This window comes from Gadus macrocephalus, chromosome 22 (genome assembly GCF_031168955.1).
Source record: "Gadus macrocephalus chromosome 22, ASM3116895v1".
Taxonomy (NCBI): Eukaryota; Metazoa; Chordata; class Actinopteri; order Gadiformes; family Gadidae; genus Gadus; species Gadus macrocephalus.
In genome coordinates this window covers 9,840,603-9,863,740 of record NC_082403.1, presented here as the reverse complement: position 1 = coordinate 9,863,740, position 23,138 = coordinate 9,840,603, and the positions used below count along the sequence as shown (strand labels likewise).

The window sequence follows — 23,138 nt, the reverse complement described above, 5'->3', positions numbered from 1 at the left end:
ACTAGCCCTGAAGTGATGCTTGTTTTCTGCCAACTAGTGTGTGTGTGTGTGTGTGTGTGTGTGTGTGTGTGTGTGTGTGTGTGTGTGTGTGTGTGTGTGTGTGTGTGTGTGTGTGTGTGTGTGTGTGTGTGTGTGCGTGAGAGAGAGGGGGCAGGCAGGCTACGTTTAAGGGAGAGATGGAGAGATTGGGAGATGGAGAGAGGGAGATAGATGGGATAAAGTCCAAGGTCAAGGGCGAGAGAGGTGGAGATGGAGCCACAGAGGGAGGATGATAGGGGTTTGCAGCGTGACATTGTGTGGAGCATGGGGTGATATTGGGGTGATACGTCCCAGTCGTGCTGCGACTGTTATGTCTGTCAGTATAGGGATGGTTACCTAACTCCCCTGTATTTCTTTCTTCCTTTCTCCCTTTCAAATAAACTTTAAGATGACACATGTTGAAAAGAGATCGCGCAAACCGGTACTAGTTGACGGCGGGACTTAAACAACATATTGCGTGCCATTGGTCTATAATGCTTAGCATGGTCTATCATGCATAGCCTCTACCTTATTTGCCACTTCTATCCAACAGACTGTTGATTGACAGCCCTTTCAAGCCAATGGCAAGCCACCAAGCTGACGTAGATGTATCGATCTACACACAATGCTAAATGTTGGCTTCTTTGCTCCCAGTCATAACATGCCATTCTGATATTCCTAGTGCCTTACTGATTTTATTTTATGATGCGTGTTTTGTGTAATGTGCTGCTTGAACAAATCATAATCAAACGATGTCAATACACCAGGCAGTCATTTTATTTTCTTGATTAGGGAGGAGTGTACGGCTCCTTGATTACAATGGTGGGTGGCACGTTGGGAATCTGGAGAAGGCTGATGTCAGTGATTATGTTGTGTTCATGCCTGCTCTGTGGGGTTATTATGACTGCCTCTGAAACCTTTTCCCCCTTTGTTTGCCTTCTGCAGTGGTGTTCAGCCAGTTCACCTTCTTCCAGACGGCTCTCAACGACGTGGTGGAGGTCTACGACGGCCCCACGCAGATCTCGCGTGTCCTCAGCTCCCTGTCCGGAGCTCACACAGGTACACACACACACACTTGTGCACGCAGGCACACACACACACGTACACTTAGACACACTCGCGCACACACGTACGTGCACAACGGGGTTATCAAGTATTGCATAATTTTTTTTATTATTTGCCAGCTGAAAACCCCCACACACAAGCACAGACACACACACACATATATATATAAATGCATATATTAACACATGTACTAACTCACCCAAACAGGTGCCTGCATCTAAAAATGCAGAGCCCCACACACACGCAAGCACGCACCTAGGCACGCATGCACGCATGCACACACGCATGCACCTGCTCAAGTGCAGACACACACACAACACACACACACTAATGCGCCATGCCACGAATGCACCTATCACATTAAGATCAGAAAGCACACACACACACACACACACACATACACACACACACACACCCAGCAGTAAGTAATCAAGTGCACCGGTGTCATAAAGCGCCCCACCCAAGTGCCCATGCCTACATTAATTAAACGGCAGAGGTGTGCGGCAACAACCCTCCTACACACACAGCGTAGTGTGCACCGGAAACAATAACCAGTGACCACAAGGCCATTAAACCACACTCAACGAGCCTGGGGCCAGTGGACTGGGGTGTGATTAAAATGTTACTCAAGCCCAATCCCCCTTCCATTGAGATACCAGCACACCGCCCCCGCCAATCCGCTGACACAGGCCGATCTGCAAAGGGGGGCCTTAGTTGGCCCCTCAAGAGCCGTAAACACAACACAACTCAATGGAGACAGCCACCACTAAAGAGACACCTGAGGGACCCGAGTTCGTGGAAGGACCCGCGCACACACAGCCAGTGTGCTTACAGGCACACACAGACACGCATGTTGACACATAGAGACACACACACACAGACACAAACAAACAAGCCCATACATACACACACACACACACACACACACACACACACACACACACACACACACACACACACACACACACACACACACACACACACACACACACACACACACACACAATAACACACGCACGCATATTTCTAGGAAGTTAAAAGCATATGAACACACACCAATACAAACGTGTATATATTTATATATTTATAAATATATATATATGTATGCATATATTTAGATAGAGTTAAAAGCATATGAACATATAAGATGACGGAATAACATGGAGAGCCAGGGCAAAAGCAGAAAGGCAGCCACAAGTTAAAAGCCACAATTAGAGCAAAGTAGCCGGCATAAAGCATGAATCACACAGAATGCCCTTTCCTCTCCAGACGGTGTTCTATGTGAGCTTCGGCTGATTCATCCCAAGGCAGAAACACAATGCCACCCAAAGTTTAGACGAGTGCGGGCGAGAAGATGAAAGTTTGTGACTTTCAGAAAGCAGCGTCTATTCTCCACCGCCTCGTTTGGTTTCAAAAGCACTACAAAAACCAAGCTTTGGATCACAGCCACGGCAGCTCTTAAAAAACGCATAAACACATGGAATACGTGGATCAATAAACTTGAGCTACATTAACAGTGAAGCCCTGAGTGCCCATTTTGATATTGAACCCCGGATAACAGAGCTAAACCCACATGCCGCACACTGGCTGCCCACAATAGTGCTAAACAAACAGAAAGGACGGAAAAAAAGCATCCGCACACAAACGCGCTTTAAATGTGTGCCCTGTGTTTTCATCGCGCTGTGTTACTTTAGGTGGCAGACGCCCAGGTGTGTGATTTTGTTTTTGTTGCATCTGTGTGCTTAGCCAAGAGGCAGTTGGCTGTGATGACACCGACGTTTTAGAAGAAAAAGCGCTCATCTTATGAGGAGGCCCCGGTCTCAATAAAAGCGTTCTGCGATTTGTTTGCAAATGTCTGCTGACTGTGATTGTCTTGTGAAACAAATCGCCATGCAATGATTGTCAAATCAATCACTGGCGCAGCGATAACAAGTGGCGAAGTTAAAGGAAATGAAAGCGAGGGAGAGGGGGAACGGACAAACAGACGACAAAAGGTAGAGGGGGCCATAAATCCGTCGCGCCAAGTGACACGGTGGTGAAGATAAAATAAATAAATTGAGCAATCAAAGCGGCCTATCTGAGCGCCTTCTTTTCAGGGAGAATAGATGACTTCAAACAAGACATGTTGTTACGTAATTGGCCATCATTTGAGTTGTGATTGGAAATTAAATTTTTTGCATTCCGTCCTCATTTCAAACGGACCGACTCTTCAGAAGGCGTCAACAGGCTTGGTTTCAGCAGCCATTAACTTGTGGCCATGAGGCTAAATAAATGGCCTTGTTTCGTGGCAAGTTCGACTCCCTGTTGCTGACGTTCACCCTTCGTCCAGCTGTTGTCGACGGTTCCCCACCGCGCCGTAGTGGCCTTGAGCCACAGTAGCACACACTCTGTCTCCGTGTCAAACTAATGGGTACCATACTCACTGGTACCCGCATGCAGGAAATGGAAGTGAATATAACGTTACCCCAACATAGAAAAACGAAAAGGAACTGATAACCAAACGGTGTGGGTCCTTGTAAGAAATGAATCACTGCCTATCACTTGGAGGGTGTCCGAGGGGGCTGAGGGGTAGTGTGCTGACAGACGTTATTGAATATGTCCATATGAACAGCTCCATTATGAAACATTGTCAGCGAGGTGTCGAACGACAGTGAGGCCTGCATTCTAATAAACTACGTACCCAGCATGCCCCATGGCCCTGCGGTAAAAATTCCAGTAACCGTGGTGATGACAGCGTTAAGCAACTGTGCAGCGCGAGTCATCTCAGGACACATCGCTTGAGGGTTAGCCACAGACGGACACACACACACACATGCACGCGTGCATGCACAGACACACACACACACACACACAAATGCAGTCATATACACACAGACACACACAGGTATAGACATGCATTTTTATACACAAACACACACGCACACACACACACACCAACACATAAATGCACTCATATCCACACAGACAGACACATGTATAGCATTCTTCTGCATATACAGACAGACAGACAAACGCATACACACACTTACACACACACACACACACACACACACACACACACACACACACACACACACACACACACGTATATGGACGCTTGCATCCTTGCATAAACACCTGCTCAAACAAAGACACACACATACACACACAAAAGAACACAGACAAACAGACTCCCAGTAGCACACACACAGTGTGTGTTGGGTTAAGCCCGCCTGGCTCTCTCTGCAGGGTGACAGCGAGCAGACACAGAGTAATGAGCAGGCTGCTGAGAGTCAGTCAGCCACACGTTGTGAGAGCAGCTCACTGTGTGCCTGTGTGTTTTCTCATGTTTCTAGTCATCTGTGTGTGTGTGTGTGTGTGTGTGTGTGTGTGTGTGTGTGTGTGTGTGTGTGTGTGTGTGTGTGTGTGTGTGTGTGTGTGTGTGTGTGTGTGTGTGTGTGTGTGTGAGAATGAGATGGATGGATAGCATAGTCTGCCCTTTCGGCATCAGTCAAGATGTAGGCAAGGGAGATGCAAATCAATAAGTAAATGAGGACTTTATGGTTGTATTGTACAGTTTATTACTGCTGTATAGCAGGGCTCTGGTTTAAGTGGATATCAAATTTAACCAAGCACTGTCATTGGACATTTTGAGAATAAGCTGTTGGCACTTTCTAATGTAGAGTACAAATGTTATGGTTATGGAGCTTAAAATACATCTTAGACGATGGACAGAATGTTGGCAAGTTATATAATTCTGTCTGTCTGGTCAACTAATCAATAGATGACCATAGATCCCCTGGCTTGACCTGGACTGGGGAATTGACAATAATAGTGTCATATCTTTGACCCCAAGGTGAGTCGTTGCCGTTGGCAACGACCAACCAGATCCTTATCCGCTTCAACTCGAAGGGCCAGGCCAGCTCCAAGGGATTCCACCTGGTCTACCAGGGTAAGACGCCATTCTCCCCCCCCCCCCCCCCCCCCCCCCCCCCCGTCTCCTCCAACACCACAACATCTAACGCCAGCACCATCAACCTATCCACCAGCATCACCTCCACCACCACCACCACCATCATCAACACATCTATCACCACCACCCTGCACTATACCACCGACACCACCACCACCACCATCAACATTTCCTCCACCTCCCCCACTAACCCCCCACACTAAACACCAAAACAACTCCCACAACCTCCTCCCCCCACCACCACCAACCCATCACTACACAGCCGGCGCCATCACCACCATCAATATATCCTCCACCTCCAACACTCCCACAACCTCCTCCACCACCACCACCGCCACCACCCCAACACTATACCACCGACACCATAACCACTTCCACCCCTTCGCCACCACCCCTACCACTGTCACCTTGACCATCACCACCAGCACCGTCTTCATCCTCATCACTCCAATAACGAAGACTGAGATCAGAGCGTGTGTCCTTTATTTGCCCTGTCCCAGCTGTACCGAGGACCAGTGCCACGCAGTGCAACTCAGTCCCAGAGCCCCGGAACGGCCGGCGCATGGGAAACAACTTTGCGGTGGGGGCAGCGATCCGCTTCGAGTGCAGCCCCGGGTACGTGCTGGAAGGCCCCAGCGCCATCGAGTGCCTGACTGTGCCCAACGCCCTGGCCCAGTGGAACAGCTCCATTCCCAGCTGCATAGGTAGGACCGATGAAGGGAGGGATCTATGCCAACTGGATGTCCAGGACTATCTTGTCTACTCAGTATATCTCTGTCTCTTACACACGCACGCACGCACGCACGCACGCACGCACGCACGCACGCACGCACGCACGCACGCACGCACGCACGCACGCACGCACGCACGCACGCACGCACGCACGCACGCACACACACACTACCAATCATCTTTCTTTGTTTCCTTCATCCCTTTCTTGATCAGTATGTGGCTTTTTTTTTTCTTTAGTCATCGCTTACTCATCCTATTTTTCTCGCTGTTTTAGTTCCTTTTATTCCTTTATTTTTTCATGTTCTTTCTGTTTTCTGATTTCTTCGTCACTTGCATTCTTTTATTTTTCTTCATGTTGTTCTTTCTGTCTTTTCTCATTTCCAATTGTCCTTTGTCCTTTTCTTCACATCTACCCTTATTTATTTCTTTACTTTTCTTTACATATTCTCTTCTCTCTCTCTCTCTCTCTCTCTCTCTCTCTCTCTCTCTCTCTCTCTCTCTCTCTCTCTCACTAACCCTTACCAGACAGATGTGCGCTGCCAGCCAGTGCTTGTAGCGTTACTTCAAATCTAACCAGGCGTCACACAGGTGGCCCGAACTGCTGTGGGTCACACACAAACACACAGACACATGCACACACACACACACACTCACACACACATACACAATTGCAGACACACACACACAGGCAAGGCGTTTGCTGACTCTGAAGACACACAGCTAGCAAACGCCCCAAAGCGGTTACCAGATGGGACATTAGCAGAACAGGAGAGGAGGACAGCGGTTTAACATTGTCAGGTTGTGTGTACATACATACCCACACTGTGTGTGAGGGGAGGGCTGTGTGTCATCCCATTTGAGTAGGTTTGTGTAGGTTAAACTGTGAAATCCAAAGGTGTCGTTTTCATGTAATTCTCATTCTCTAGTATGAGAGGATCCCAATTGTATTTGATAAAGGATAAACAGGAGATTTTTCCCGCTGTTTATTCTCACCAGTGAAGTCAATTTACCGGGCGCATTAGGCTAACACAACGGTGAATCCTGGTGGGGTTTAACTCCAGGATTAGCCTATCCCTGTCCGGGTATCTATTCCAACTTAATCCTGATGTATTCACCTTGTTAAAAAATGAAGAGCCGGACACACACCCACAGATGAGGACGATGGAACGGGGCTCTTCCAACCCTGTTCTGTATTCCTCCCACAGTCCCGTGCGGAGGGAACCTGACCCAGAGAATCGGAACCATCCTGTCTCCCGGGTTCCCTGAGCCCTACCTCAACAGCCTCAACTGTGTCTGGAAAATCCTTGTTCCGGAAGGCTCTGGAATCCAGGTAAAATCACTTATTATTTGTCTTACTTCTACAGATGTAGTTGCTTACTTTCCCTCACATATGACAATTACATTTTGTTGCGGCATTTGCATGCAAGGATGAGCTCAATCTGAAGTGTGGCACCGATATTGGATAGCAACTTCAAAATCATTAGTTCTGCCAACCAAGTGATGAATATATGTAATAACAGTTCATATAACTTCAACTACAAGATTTATTTTGGTAACATACAAAGTGTCAGTTTTATGCAATACAAGTCTTGAAAAGAATAAAAATACCCACAAGGCAAAGTGCTCTCTTGATCAATTGCTTGATTGCTGACATTGGTTGACATTAAGGTCATTGTGACATTAAGGTCATTCTTTGAAAAGCCACTAGAACGACCATTGTAACCACTAGCCCAGGGAACATCACAGTTTGCTCTGAAAATAATCTACTCCCGGAACCCTAATGGTAGAACGAGGTGATCTGTAATGCAAAGTTAATTCAATAGACACAGGTAATAAGTACCATGAAGCCTGGGTCTATTCTGTGGTTCTGGACACCAGGCAACGCACGGGTGGTCCCATTTCCAGCTGCCTTCTGCCACACACACACACACACACACACACACACACACACACACACACACACACACACACACACACACACACACACACACACACACACACAACATCTGTGGCATACTTATGCCCTGGGGGTCAAAACCTGTGCAGCAGACTGCAACCTGTCCCTTGAACAGTGGTGAATCCCTACAATAAAAGAGACAGCTCAGATTCATTGTGGCTCGGTTAGGCCTATTTCCGAATGCTAAGACAAATAATAGTCAAGTTCGTCCAAGGCCAACTCTCCCTTCGCCACCGAGGGACGGCATGACTTGCTTCAGGAGTATAGACTGTTGTTTCGTCAAGGGCTTTTAAAACCCTCGGAACAGGATCAAGGGCCAAAAGGATGAGAAATAACACATACAAAAACCTAACATGTTGCAGGCACTGGGATTAAATAGGATTTAAAAGAATGTTCCCATCCCCGTATGGACTTGGTTCTGTGTAACATCAAAACAACTTCGCATTTTGATAAAATTCGGCACAATTCCAAAAAATATATTCCCCCACATTTTTGAAGTAAATCGCAACTTCAAAGACTCTATTTTTGGAAATTGTTACTTTCTTTTGTGTTACACTACACAGTGACCGGGATGTATGGTACGCCTTGTTCATGTGGTTCTCTGCGTTGTATCAGCCCCCTGGTGGCAGGCTCACCACTGATGTGCCTGATGGAAAGTCACGGGGCCCTGTGTTTAGTCACTGTAGCTAATGACCTCAGTGGCATCCCTCAGCTATTAGCTTGTACGCCTCACGTCCACCGACTGTCCTTGGAGGTCGAACGCCCCAGTCTCAGACCCCCCCCCCCCCATATGTGTTTGTGTGTGTGGTGGAATGGGGGAGGAGGGCAGAATCTCTCTCTCTCTCTCTCGCTCTCTCGCTCTCTCTGTCTCTGTCTCTGTCTCTGTCTCTCTCTCTCTCTCTCTCTCTCTCTCTCTCTCTCTCTCTCTGTCTCTGTCTCTGTCTCTCTGGCGGCAGTAGCTCAGGAGGTAGGGCGGGTTGGCTGGTAACCTGAAGGTTGCTGGTTCGATCCCCGGCTTCTCCTAGCTGAGTGTCGAGGTGTCCTTGACAAGGCACCTAACCCTGAGGACGTCATAGAGGCAGGTGGGATCAGTAACCCTCTCCTCGAAATCTACTACTGAAGAAATTTACAAATGAATTTCATCGCTGGATCGACAATTGGGCCGGTCCAGCAACTCCCAACGGCTAGCCGTTATAGGAGCATATAACTGTACTGTACTGTCAAACTATTAACACACCAAGCTGGTTGTTAAGCTGGAACTTCGAAAAAAAAAAAAAAAACACACGCACACACACACACAAACACACACCCAGAGGAAGATGGGCAGGAGGAGAAATGGTAGGAGAGAGAGAAAAGAACAAAAAGAAAATGGGAAAGAGAGAGAGAGTAAAAGAGAGTATGAGAGGGCAAATCCCTTCAGCGTTAGCCGAAGAAAACAGAAAGGTAATTTCAGCCTTAAGAGGGAGAGAGTTGATTCGGCACGCAATATGTTATCAGGACTGTTTATCGCGTTCAAACTACAAAGATATCGATCTGAGTAAATTGACCCTTTTTAACTTATTTTAGTTTTTTTGTTGAAACTTTCATGTAGCCTCTGTGGAAAGCTCTTCAGATGTTGCTTGAAACTGTTGCGGAGTAAATAAATATAGTGCAGAGGACTTTAGTCACCGTTGGCTACTCGTTTTTAACCTTCCCAACCACATAATTTACAAATATCTTGTCTGTTCCAGTCTTACCTGATCCTAAATACACAGTTTTCGATTGTTGTCCTCCATTTTGGCAAAATAAACTTGTAACTTGGTTCCCTATCTTTGATATGGCTTGGTCGGTCAATAGACTATAAAATAAATTCATGTTCCTTGGTTGACGTTTTGATGGCATTAATTGAATGGCCACCTTGCAATAGTTTACAGTTAGAACTCATTATTACTCTATCCTTACTAACTTCAATGATAACATAATCATTTCCTCCAAATCAATGGGTGTATTTGTCCTACCGTGAGCCACCTGTAGGTCGTCAGAAGAACTACACATGAATCGCTCCTGCCAGGGCTTCACAAACAGGCGGTGATGGCTGCTCCTTGGGTGTGTCCTTGTCTCACGGTGTGACTTTCTTTTATGTGCTAACCTTTTATCTCCTCTCTGGGTGCTTCACCTCGGGCAGATCCAGGTGATCAGCTTTGTGACGGAGCAGAACTGGGACTCCTTGGAGGTGTTCGATGGAGGGGACAACACTGACACCATGCTCGGCAGCTTCTCAGGTGTGTGTGTGTGTGTGTGAGTGTGTGTGTCTGTGTGTGCGCATGGGTAGGTTGGGGGCAAAGAGATTGTTTGTGTGAACACAAGTGAATGATTGTGTGTGTTTGTGCGTGTAGGTGGGTGTGCAGACAAGTGGGTGTGCACATTCACACAAGTTAATATTTGCATTTGTGAGAGTGAGGGGTATGTGTGTGTGTGTGTGTGTGTGTGTGTGTGTGTGTGTGTGTGTCAAAAGCATATATTTGCCAAGAAGGCTGCTCGTTGTTTGCGCAAAGAAAATACCTCTACCTAAAGATTTGCTTTTGAAAAATCGCATATCCTGCAGGAGACCGGAACCACGAATAGAAAGTGTTCCAACTGGGAACGGTATTGCTTTTTGACAAGGCTGTGACTAATGAGATGGAATTGTAAGGATGTAATTTAAAGAAACCAAAGAGCACATTTTGGCAAAGGTGTTTGGCTTCACAGCTTTACTAAGTGGCGCATCAAATATGCAATAGGCAGGTGGCAAATTCATTATGAAAAAAAATAACGATAACTCTGTCTCAGTCCTTCCCTGAGGCAAATCCTCAGCGCATTACTGAAAAGGTTAGCTCACGCGGCTGAGGGGATGAAGTGAAGCATTTGTTTACAGTGTGTGCGATTCCTCATCCCCACCTCCTAGCCAGAACATGACAATAAAGATTTCTCATTTTGTTTGCGCTCAAAGGTAAATGTTAGGAGTGCCCTCAAGCAATGGGATGAGAGCGGGAAAAAATGGCAGCCATGGAAACGTGGACCAAGATCATGAGGAGGAACAAGTGGAGCAGGGCTGGGAAAACCGCGTCCTAACATCCTGGTTTTAAAGAACAATTTTGTTGGCTTCCTTTCTTCCTATTCCTTGTTTGCTAGAATATCCACCGTGTAATGTTACACTGGAAAAGCAGTGGCAAAGCCTGGTGCCGGAGACCACTAACATTTTCTCCATCTATCCATATTTCATGTTTTCACGGGAACACATGGAACGTATCAAGGAAGGGAAACTAAAGATGCAAAGAAAAGAATGAACACATCCCATTAATCAATGAGAAAGTCCATTAACATTTCCCCATGGTATGGGCAGGCATTGCACAAACAGGGCTTTATTGATAAGGGCATTGGGAATATGTTCTCTGTTTGCTCATTAAAAGCGTCTGGTATGAAGAATGCTTGTACTGCCCTGTGCAGCCAGTTGTCCACTCCTCTCCCCCTTTGTACTCAGCAGAGACCCAGCGGTTCATGGATTTCTGCATCTGTTCTCATCTATGTTAACAAAAGCCCTGTCCCCTTGTGTGCTCAAACATGGAGTTACTCAAACACTGGCAAACAAGCATGTGGTTTAATTTGATATTAGAGCTATTTTGCCAATGGATTTATTTTTCTTGCATTACCCTTTTTGCACAGATGCATTATTAGTATTTCATGTAGCAACTTAGCACTCGAGTTTAAATCAAAAGCCTAACAAGTCCACACTCAGCGCAATCAAAGGGTACGATCAATATTGAAGTAACAACACAAATTCTGCAGTGGGAGAAGTGCTGGATGAGGAAGCGTCTAAAAACTACCAGACAGTCACCGAAGGAATCGGGTGGCCATGCTTAACTGCTTCTCTTCATCTCCTCTTCCTCCTCCTCCCTCCTCCCTCAAGGCACCACGGTCCCTGCCCTCCTCAACAGCACCTCCAACCAGCTCTACCTGCACTTCTTCTCAGACATCAGTGTGTCTGCCGCCGGATTCAGACTGGAGTACAAAAGTAAGGAGAGTCCCGTCACGTACAGAGCAAAGGAACGGAATCTAAAGCATTTCCTTTTTTCGGCGGGTAATCCCTCTATTGACCTTTCGCTAGGTCAATGTTATAGTGCAGAGGTGTTTTTATTGATATTTATAATCTTTCGTTAAGGACTTTCTGCAGACACTTTCACCCGAAGCGACAAACGGTTTGCTTTGGATATTTCTCGCTAGAGGTTTTTGCGTTGATTACATTGTGTTTTGCATTAATGCGCAAGCAGTGGTTAGGCCTCTTGCTCAATGGACGCCTTTGTGTAAACTAGTGGGCCACCACCGCAGCGCTAGACGGCCATGCCCCACCGTGACGCAGGAGGGTCTGATTCGAATGTGTCGTGGTACGCCTCATCATCATGACGGTGTGGTCTTCTGTGTCCTCTTCCAGCCGTGTCACTGACCAGCTGCCCAGAGCCGTTGGTGCCCATGAACGGGTTTAAGGTGGGAGAGAGACTCCAGATGAACAACGTGGTGTCCTTTCAGTGTGAGCCGGGATACACGCTGCAGGTAACACAACCCTATCTACAGCGTCCACTCACCTCCACCTCCATATACACACCGTCCAGCTCACACACGCAAGCACGCATGTACACACACGCACTTACACACGCATGCGTAAACACACGCGCACACGTTCAGATGAGGGACGTTTTCAAAACTTAACACCAACTTTTACAAGTTGATTGACTATATATCATTGTCAGACTTTTTGTAATAGTGTTTAGTGTTGTTGGTTTCTTCGACGGGATGCACTGCAAACTTTTATGCAGTTCCCCTCAGTGGGTTAACCAAAAATGGATTCTACTTTTCATTTGGGGTCATATTGGAGAAATGTCTGCCCAAAGTGGGCAAAAAGAAAGTATGTGTTGCCTCTCGATTCTTACAGAGGTGTCAGCGCTAAGCGTATGATTGATGATGCAAAGTGTCAGAGAAATGCTTTATATAACGCATACAGCCTCACTATTCCTCTGGGGTCCCTTGGTCCAGCACAAGCCTTTCCATTATCTCTGTATAGACACATACTGTATAGCGTTGAACGGAGCATCAGCAACAGCAAAAAAGCATATTTGGCTTTGGGCTGATTTGCAGTGGTAGTTGTTGAGAAGGAAGAGGTGGTCACTGGTCAGGAAAAACAATGCAACATACATCTATGTATTAAATAAAATGCATTATTTACTGCTATAATGCTATAAGGGCGGCAGTAGCTGAGGGGGTAGAGTGGCATTGTCTGGAACCAGGAGGTTGGGAGTTCAATCCAGGGTTGAGGTGTCTGTGAGTATGACCCTAAACCCTCAGAGTTTTTGTTGCCCCAGGTCAGAAAATCGCTGCGTCAATGCACTCCATTGACTATTTAGTAGCAGAACAACGTACACTGTAATGCACCCAGGAAAATAACATCGATGCATGATAAGCATGGATTTCTACAAAATACTAACAAAAAAGGAAATAGTCTATCCCATGCTGGATCTCGAAACAGAACGCCAGCAGTAGGCTGGATACCCGTGAAGCTGACATGGCTTGACTGTTTCTGACAGCTATCCAGGACGTATCAGACTGGAACACCCCTCAACCCCTCAACCCCTTCCCCCCCCCCCCCCCCCCCCCCCCCCCGGTCCCGGAATTATATCGTTCCCGCGTCTCATTACTGTGACTGACAGTTCTGCGTCGCTACCATTCAAGTATTCACAGAAAGGTCAAGTATGCTGCAGTCTGCTGCGGCTCAATGTATATATATTTATTCATATTTACATGTTCCCCGCAGGCGTGGGTAAGCCACCTCGCAGGATGGGAGTTTCGTCAGGCTATCACTCGTGTTGCCTGCTTCCTATTCAAGCAAGCGTAGTGATCAATCCATGAATTATGTGTAATATGTCCCTCTGCATATCACTGTCTCTCTGTCTCTCTCACACACTCATTTTATTTCCTTCTTGCTCAGCAAGTCGCACAGAGCAATTGCTCTGTGCGATTGCTTGATATGCGTGTGACACTTTCTCTGTGCCGTTGTTCTGTGTCTGCAGACTTATGACGAGGGAGAGAGGGGGAGAGAGGGAGAGAGAGGGAGAGAGAGAGAGAGGGGGAGAGAGAGAGAGAGGGGGAGAGAGAGAGAGAGAGAGAGAGAGAGAGAGAGAGAGAGAGAGAGAGAGAGAGAGAGAGAGAGAGAGAACTGAAGCAACAGAAGAGTTAATTAACTTCCTCTTTGTTCTTCTCTGCTTTTTTTTGTCATGTGTGTGTCTGTCTTTTTGTCATGTGTGTGTCTGTTTGATGTGTGTGTGTGTGTGTGTGTGTGTGTGTGTTTGGCATGCTCTCCAGGGGAACTCTCACATCTCCTGTATGCCAGGGCCGGTCAGACGATGGAACCATCCGCCCCCACTCTGCATCGGTAATAGCCCCTCCCCTTCCTGTTCCTTCACTTCCTCCGCCCTCCTCTGCCTCCCGCTGTCCATCCCTACCATTGTCATTCCAGAGGGGGAAAAACACTCACTGACGTAGAATATAAACCTGTGTGTGGGTGGGTTGGTGGGTGTATTTGATCTCTCTATACATCTCTGCTTTGAAGGTCGCCAATGCCCCAAAGCAGCAACAGATGCTGACGCTCTCTGCATCACTTGTTCTAACCGCCTGCTTTCAGTCCATGAGGAAGGATACTCCTGACAAACAGATCCCACTTATTGGAACGACCTACTATTGCCTAATTAGGTCCATCGCCCGGCAGTGATGGTCAAAGGCCAGGGGGGGGATTCATGGCGTTTGAAGGCATCAGCAGTTCTGTGATTAGCCACAGCTTCTTTTTTTCTGCTGGCACAGGCAAACTTTTAACCCCAAACACTTATTCACCCGACGACTCCGCCCTCCACTTAGCTCGTAGCGTAGCTCGTAGCGCGGTTTCCACCACCACCACTCACACTGTTGAATGTGGCGGCCCTGTTTGTTGCTGTTCACCTACGTGTTTCAACTTGACTCAGCTTGTACTGTGTATTGTTGTTACCTCCCTGCGATTGGTTTCACCAGATTCCCATATTTTCCTCAATTAAATGAAAGATATTTTGGTCACAAGCTAAACTGCGATAACACACTAGTAATCATCGAATAAAGAAGAAGATACGATCCCGGTCAGAATCAAAATATAAACACATAGCTAAAAGTATTTTTGTTTTTAGAAAAGGTTTTTTTGAATGGTGCTTTATTCTCAATGGCCACGGGAATATGAAAGTCTTCTGAGGGTGATAGTGAGTGTGAGCGGAAGGGAAGACGATAGATGAAACGGCACGTTAGCATACTGAGCGATGCGTCTCTTGGTCTTGGAAAATGTGGCATGTGAAGAGAGATCAGAAGTACTTCAGGGCTCCTTTGATATACTTGATCTCTCTTCTCCTCTCTTGATAGACCTATAAAGTGAATGACCCATTTTTTTATGGCGTACCTATTTTTTTTCCCTGGTTGTTCGCTTTAAACAGGGAACATGAAGTCTTCTCTTTTTAAGAGGTTGCTCAGTCTCCACACACACAAAAACACACCACGTGGACAGATGCCCTTCTCTTTCTAGTGTTTGATGTATTTCTGGAGAAATCATCGGGAAATCTTGCTCTGCGGTGCAAATTTTGCTCATTTTGTTGCGTATTCAACATCTGACCGTCTTTTCCCTAGCTCAATGCGGTGGCATCCACGAGGAGATGGAGGGCATGATCCTAAGTCCTGGTTTCCCTGGCAACTACCCTAGCAACAGTGACTGCACCTGGAGAGTATACCTGCCGGTTGGTTATGGTAGGTGGAGTGACCTAGCGCTAATAATAATAATAATACATTTGCTAATGCTCCCAGTTCTCGTCAGACTATTCATTGTACTAATGGTCGCTGTGTATTTTACAGGAGCCCACATTCAGTTCCTGAACTTCTCCACCGAGGCCAACCACGACTTCTTAGAGATCCGCAACGGGCCACTGGATACCAGCACCGTGATTGGTCGATTCAGTGGCACCGACGTTCCCTCCTCCTTGCTCACCACCTCTCACGAGACCACCGTGTACTACCATAGCGACCACTCGCAGAACAAACCGGGCTTCAGGTTGGAGTACCAAGGTAAGGGACGCTACCACATTAAGAGGGAATTTGCGGGCCAGTTACGCCAGTGAACAGAGAATAATAATTTTAACGGTAAATGTAGAGTGTGTGTAAACTTGGTTGATACGTTCAAAATTGAAATCACCGAAAAAACCCGTTCGGCAAAACCCTTATCTGTTCTAAACTGTTTATTTGGTGGATTTCAATTTTGAACATGTGTTTATTCATTTGTTTTTGGGTAAAGAACGAGTCAACATACACACTCAATGCCTCTGCCACTGTTTGGCCACCAAACAAAACATTTGCTGGCAGCTGTCACCTAAAAGTGCCTATCTACTAAACAAAGTGATTATGTTTGGTTCTGCAAAGGGGCCACAGAATGCAATCAAAATGAACGGAGCATTTTGCCTAAATTGACACAATCACAAGTATGCCTCAAGGAATAGAGGTTATAGGGATGAATCATGACTCCAGAAAGCAGAAAGGCTAAATCATCGTCCCTACAAGCGTTTTCTTTTATCGTTTGCAAGTTCATTTAGGAACGATTAACGTCACTTTGGCTGCATTGTGCAACCTTTATGCATGTAAACGCACACCATTACCGCATTACACACGGAGCTCCCATGCATCAAAGGAACCAACCTGCAGTGACTCAGTGAAGGCTTTGGATCCATAAATCTCTGCATGAAACAAGAGTTGATCACTTAGGCGATGGGTTCGCTCCGTGACAGAGACTTGGGAACTCTTTGGCTTTTTGAAAGGCGGCGGTTTGCATCTCTGCGCCAGGCTTATGAGTGAATGTTTTGTTCTCCCCTTGGCTAACGTGGCAGAAGCACAGAGGGACAACGGGACCTATCCACGTTGATTTATTTCCTTCCTTCTTTCTTTCGTTAAGTTGTTGTTTCTTTCATCCTTTGTTTTCACCCTCTTTCTTTCATTCTTTCTTTCCTTATTTGAATTTTTCTCTAAAATATTTGTAAACATATTTTACAGTTCGTTTCTTTCTTTACTTCTCTTCACCGTTCCTTTTTTCCCTCTTTAATTATTCGTCTTGTCTTTGAGAGGCGATAAATAAGTCGGCCAATGGAAAATATGTTGAGCATTTGCATAATTATGTGGCCATTAGCATAGAAAGCAGCCATTATATTTGGCAAAACGGTCTCCACACACACACACACACACACACACACACACACACACACACACACACACACACCATGAAACCACCATCACCTTTCTAGTCACAATATGCATGAATGATCTCCCACAAAGAGACGGTGATCTGTAGAAATCCATTTTTACAGCCTTCTCTACTCGAGGCTACAGCAAGCTGCTCAGCTGCTGTATTCAGCAGACGAAAACGCTCACTTCAATAACTGCAGAAATCGAATGCATATATAATAATCCATAATTCCATGTAAATGGCCTAAAAAAAGTAGGTAAATGTATGTAAATGTAAAGGCTAAATTAACGATTCAATTATTCACCTGTGCAACGGGTAATACCCCCTACTGCATTAACACATTCCCAGCAATATGTTTTCATTCCATCATTTAAATGCATATATAGATATCTAACGACTATTAAAGGTGTCATATGCGCTTCCACCCTGCTGTCTTTGCTTAAAAAGGTATACATCAGCAGCAGGAGCAATAAAGGCAGAAGTAGAAGGAGTTCTGGAGAGGCAGGCGAGGCCAACAGTGTAAGCTAGCACGGTTGCTGCAGTGATGGCAGGGAGGAGGAAGGGGGGGGGGCGTAGGGTGGAATGGACGGATGGGGGATCTCCACTTTATCCATCCGGCAGTAAGGTTTTATCACTCACCACTGTGAGTGGAAAAATAGGCACAGCAGGTGGTCATTTTGTAAGGTGATCCCGCAAGCACCTGCTGGGCATGCGAGTCTATTAGTGCTTTAAGGGGAGACCGAGATGGGTAGACCCAATCCAATCCAATCGCTACAGTGCTGGAGAGTAGCCTGTGAGCTAATGGTCTTGGCAGCACAAACAAGGCAATTGATCCTATAGGTTTGCAAGCTGTTGGGGGCGGGGAGTGCCTTCCATGCAGCGCTGCCTTGAAGTCTCCGTTGGGAGAACAATACACCATCGAGCTTTAGGTTTATAGAGGAAGCTAGGGAACGGTAAAGTGAGGTGTGGTGTTCATGAAGGGAGAGGAAAATTAATGGACAAAATTGCAATGGTCATGGACAAATGTTAATATCTTAGCGTTTATAAGACACGCATTTTTATAATTATTGATTTTCTTGCCGCCTTGAGTGTTGTGAATTTTCGTGACTTTGTTATGTATCTAATAGGTTACTATTTATTGCTTAAACTATTATCCTTGCGTGCTTCAAGCGCACCTTCTGGGTCTCAGCAGAATGTGTCTGGATTCAATGATTTCCAGCCACAACACGCATCACGTGAAGCAGCCATACAGCCAACATTACCCAGCGCACAATGCAGCCAGTCCATTTCAATGAGTAGTGTCTTACATGAGTCACTGGAGTATAGCCGGGCAGAACTTTTCTATTCTAACCATCAAGCACTAACTGAAGTCGCCAAATTAATTACAGTACATCTGCCTTAATGAAATCTCTTAATATTTCAAAGGAAAAGTTGAAATAGGATTCTGTGGTTTTATAGCACGGGTTATCTTTGAGGTCTCCATTTTTTCTGTTAAAATTTTCTCAAACCTTCCAAACCTTTACTTCATTCAAAGGGATTTTGTTCCAGCTCAGCTGCCTACAGTGAACCCTGAACTGAAGGCCATCCAGGCCTAAACTGTTCTGCAGCAGGCCATGGTGTAACAAAAATCTGTTTCCTCCAAACATCTTCCAGTCTGTTCTCCCATTGAGAGTCCCATGGACAGTCCTATATCACTGCATCACCATCCTACCGATATTTTTGCCTGGGTGTCTCTGTGTCCTCGTTTCTCCTAATGAAAGTCCGCTCTCCTCGCAGCCTATGAACTTCAGGAGTGCCCCGATCCGGAGCCCTTCCACTACGGCGTGGTGGTGGGGGCGGGCTTCAACGTGGGCCAGTCCATCTCCTTCGAGTGCCTCCCCGGGTACCAGCTCGCGGGACATTCCATCATCACCTGCGAACACGGCACCACGCGCAACTGGGACCACCCCATCCCCCGCTGTGAAGGTGTGTGTTAGTGTTTTTCTGTGTGCATGTGTTTGTGTGTGTATTTGTTTGTGTATGTGTTTCTGTGTGTGGGGAGAGGGGGACCAGGTCAATGTGACAATCATCTCGAGCCTTATTGTATCTTAGCTTTACCTAATTAATCCCTAATCTACTTACCATTGAACTCATTAGGTAACCTGCTGACACACTAACGCTGCGCTGGAATTATTGGTCCATTATGCAGAATGCAAATTGTACTTGATCATGGCGGCCATTACCCACGGAAAGTGCTATTCGATAAAGAATCAATACTGGCCAGATAGAGGGAGGGTGGAAGAGGAGCGGGTGTGTTTAAGTTTGTGGGGGGGGGGGGTGTTGGAGGTGCTGGTGTTGGAGGTGCTGGTGCTGGTGATAAAGGTGGTGGTGGTGGGGTGAAGTAAGATGAGAGGGTTGGGGATTTATTGAGAAAAGCAAAGTAATGGTCGTCCTTGACCTAGATTCTCCAGCTCTCCTGCACCGGCCGTCAAATATTCAATAAGACAAAATTACCCTGAGCCTGATATAACGTCTGTGACATGCAGGAGATTGATAGAGAGAGGTAGAGATGGGGAGAGGGAGAGAGAGAGGGAGAGAGGGAGAGGGAGGGAGAGAGCAAGATGAATTATCGTCTCTCATCACCCCTATTTAGGTTTTTTCCCATGGATACCATGGGATACTTGAAGATGGGGGCTTGAAAGTAGCAGATCTCTCAGTAGACACGATTGGCACCAACACCTCTTGTCACTGCGTACTCCTGGCTACTACTTTCAAGTGTGCATTTCTTCTTTTGATGTATATACACCTTTAGAGGTGCATTGTGTCTTTGAATTCAGCCGGTGTGGCAGAGCTGCGTACGGAATACCTCCTATATATATATATGCAAAGAAAGGAGTGCGTGGGCAGCGGTTTGAAAAAAATGTGCAACATAAACGATCCTGTTTGTGTAGCGTTCCTGCAAACAGGCTCTAACCGTTGTCGTCGGCCCACGCCTCGTGTTCACCACACTGCTGGCTGAGCTGAACAGACGGGCCCTGGGAGTTCTTACCGGGACCGGGATTGAAGCGGGCTTCACAGTCTCGCGGTGAAAGGGGACAGCCGCACTGTGAGATGAAGGCAGGGGAGGGGAAAGATCTACGCTTAATAGGATCCAAACAGCATATTCGCAAGGACTGATTTAATAAACGCTGTTTCAGATGTCCCAAGAAAGCCGGAAAAGCCTGTGAACACGCTGTAGCGATGGACGCATGGTGCTGGAACATCCGACATTCGGGGGCCGTTGTCCAAGTTTAGACGTTGTTGACGTTGCATCGTTGTTTCGTTTCACCAGCAATGTGGCGCTCTGTCATGAGAGCGTAGCGCAAACACTGTTTTGTGGACCTAACCCATGTTGTCCCTCTCCCACACACACCTGCACAGATTTTTGTGTATTTCCCTCTTCCTCCTTCGACATGGAACCGAAATCTCCTCTCTATCTTCCTATGGATTTATTTCCTGTTTCTAGAGACTCCTATAATGACCTGTTCCTATAACACAGGGAAACGTAAAGGCCATCAAAAACAGTCCACTGACAATACAGCACACACACATAGACACAAGCACACACACACATATAGACACAGATTCAGCATTGCCTGCCTCAGGCCATTTGATAATGCACTTTTCATCATGTGCACATGTTGTTCGTTTCGTGGTAACCATCACTAAATTCTGCCATGGACACACATTCCCTGGTCACTGCAAACACATTCTTCAATGGACCCGTGTTCATGCCCAGAAAAAGCAATATGTGAACATGAACCAAAGCTAGCCAGCATTCAATGGTGAACGAATTTTGCCAATTTTGTTACTTCTCAGTAGAATCTCTAGTTTTTCTGTTACGGTCAGTTGGTTCGCAAGCTTTAAATAAAGTGCTTGTCCTTGTTAACTTAGTGTGGGGAGTGAACTGCGTCAAGGAAAAGGAAATTAATACGGAAAACAACTTACGAATTATTATGTGATTATTTAAACATCCTCCTAAAAAGTGTTAAAAAGGCCATTTAATTTGTCAATTAGCAATAGCCCAATATACCAACATTAAATGCATTGTCTTAAAACTAGCAAAAAGTGTACTATTAAATTAAATCAATATAATTTAATTTAATTTAAAGTCTGTCTTCCCTCATCCAACCAATTCAATTTAATGATCACTAAAAAACTATAATTGTTAATCAATTAATGCATTTAATGCAATACATCTTTATTAAATGGGTCTTTAAATGGGTCAATTATTAAACATTAATTAACTATTTCATCTGCCCAATTGGTTGTCCATATACATGAACTCTAGAATAGAATGGAGTCTGTTGTAAGACAAAATTAGCGGCAGTCTGTACACTTTCACTTTATCGTATGAAGACGTTCCAACTCATCCACATTATGCGTGTGGCATCTTCAGCTAGGGAAGGTAATCCGACAAAAAGTGATCACCGCATGCCCGGTGCGGCTCCAAGTACCCGAACGTCCTTGTGGAAGGGTCTAGAGATCCTTCATGCGAAGCTTCAGGTCGACCATTAGGAGCCAGAAGCACCTGCTGTTGTTTTGCGCGCTAACACATCGGCCCAGCAAACACGCCGACTCAGCGGCGGTGCTGAGCAATGCAGCGTGCAAATCTCTGCTGCGGGAATCATGGCTAATCCCGCATGTCCCGAACCTCCAGAGTGTGAAACATTAAACTGCATGCCCCAACTGGGGGTGCTTCCCTGGGATGTGTCTGCTGTGCAGTGATTACCAGCCCCTCTGTTAGCCCCCCTCAACCCTCCACCCTTCTACCCAATCAATATAATCATCCCTCCCCGCGCACTAGTAATGAGCCCTAAGGAGAGAGAGACTTAATCACGGCTGAGACACCAAGCGAGTTCCGGGATTTCTTGAGGATGTTGAAATCGCCCCACTCAGAGTCTCTGCAGCGTGGTTGGTGTGTTTACGTGCATCTCTGTGTTGCATGCATACTCGTGACCCACTGGTAAATGCTTGTGTTTTATGGGTTTCTGAATGGGTGGGCATTGCAGACATTTAGCATTAATGTTGTCTGGCCGTGGAACGGAGGTCAAGTAGGAGAAAATGTTTGGCTTGAGCTTGGCTCCAACTCAGTCACACACACAAACACAAGTATGCTATGTGTGGGGCATGCATGTTCGGGAGTGAGGTCTGTCAAGGGAGAGCCGAGGCGTGAACTGGAATCGGAAAGCAAATATCCCTGACTTCTTGAGTTTGACCTGTTATGTTTGTAACCCACCGACCGATCCCACAATCTTTTTTTCTCTCTCTCTCTCTCTCTCTCTCTCTCTCTCTCTCTCTCTCTCTCTCTCTCTCTCTCTCTCTCTCTCTCTCTCTCTCTTGCTTGGCCTCCCATCAGTGCCGTGCGGCGGGAACATAACCGCGGACAACGGGACCATCTTCTCCCCGGGGTACCCCGAGGAGTACCCGGGCTCCGCCGACTGCGCCTGGCTGATCACCGTGGCTCCCGGCCTGGGGGTCCGGCTCAACTTCACCCTGCTGCAGGTGCACGGCCCCCACGACTTCATCACCGTCTGGTAGGCCTCCGCTGCGATCAACCTTTCGGTTGTGATGCTGCTCTGAATTGTTTCACGCATTTTCAACACCTCCTTTTGTTTGTCTTGTGTTGTTCACCCGACAAATTGAGCGTGACACCAGATCTGCTGTTCATTCACGCCTCTTTCAAACCTTTGTTTCTGAACCTTTCTCAACCCGTCACACCTCCACACACTTACCTTTCTAACCTTTCTTCACCTGTCACACCTCCCCACACTTTCCTTTCATTGTTCCTTTCCTGAGCCTTCTTCGAGTATTTTCAAATGATCTGACTACCTATTCTTTCTACGGCTCTTGGATCCTTTCTTCTATGTTCCCTCTATCTCTGCTACACTCACTGGCCCGCTCTTCCCTACCTCTCTGTTCTCTCCCCCCTCCTCTATCGCTGGACAAATGAGGGAGTCAGGGTTCAGTTAGCTAATCCGCTCTGAGGCCCTCCCATCTCGTCGTTTCTTGTGTGTGTCTGCTTCTCTCTCTCTCTCTCTCTCTCTCTCTCTCTCTCTCTCTCTCTCTCTCTCTCTCTCTCTCTCTGTCTCTGT

General features: G+C 46.5%; 1 protein-coding gene across 1 annotated transcript in view; it reads left to right on the top strand.

Annotated features, from left to right (window-relative positions):
* Positions 1–23,138, top strand: part of csmd2 (CUB and Sushi multiple domains 2) — a 242,171-nt gene that overhangs the window by 160,329 nt on the left and 58,704 nt on the right. Inside the window, 12 exon segments of the mRNA XM_060042704.1 lie at positions 964–1,077; positions 4,919–5,014; positions 5,536–5,739; positions 6,973–7,097; positions 9,889–9,985; positions 11,650–11,754; positions 12,172–12,290; positions 14,094–14,163; positions 15,429–15,545; positions 15,651–15,860; positions 18,802–18,990; positions 22,403–22,580. Coding sequence (XP_059898687.1) covers positions 964–1,077; positions 4,919–5,014; positions 5,536–5,739; positions 6,973–7,097; positions 9,889–9,985; positions 11,650–11,754; positions 12,172–12,290; positions 14,094–14,163; positions 15,429–15,545; positions 15,651–15,860; positions 18,802–18,990; positions 22,403–22,580 — 1,624 coding nt within the window.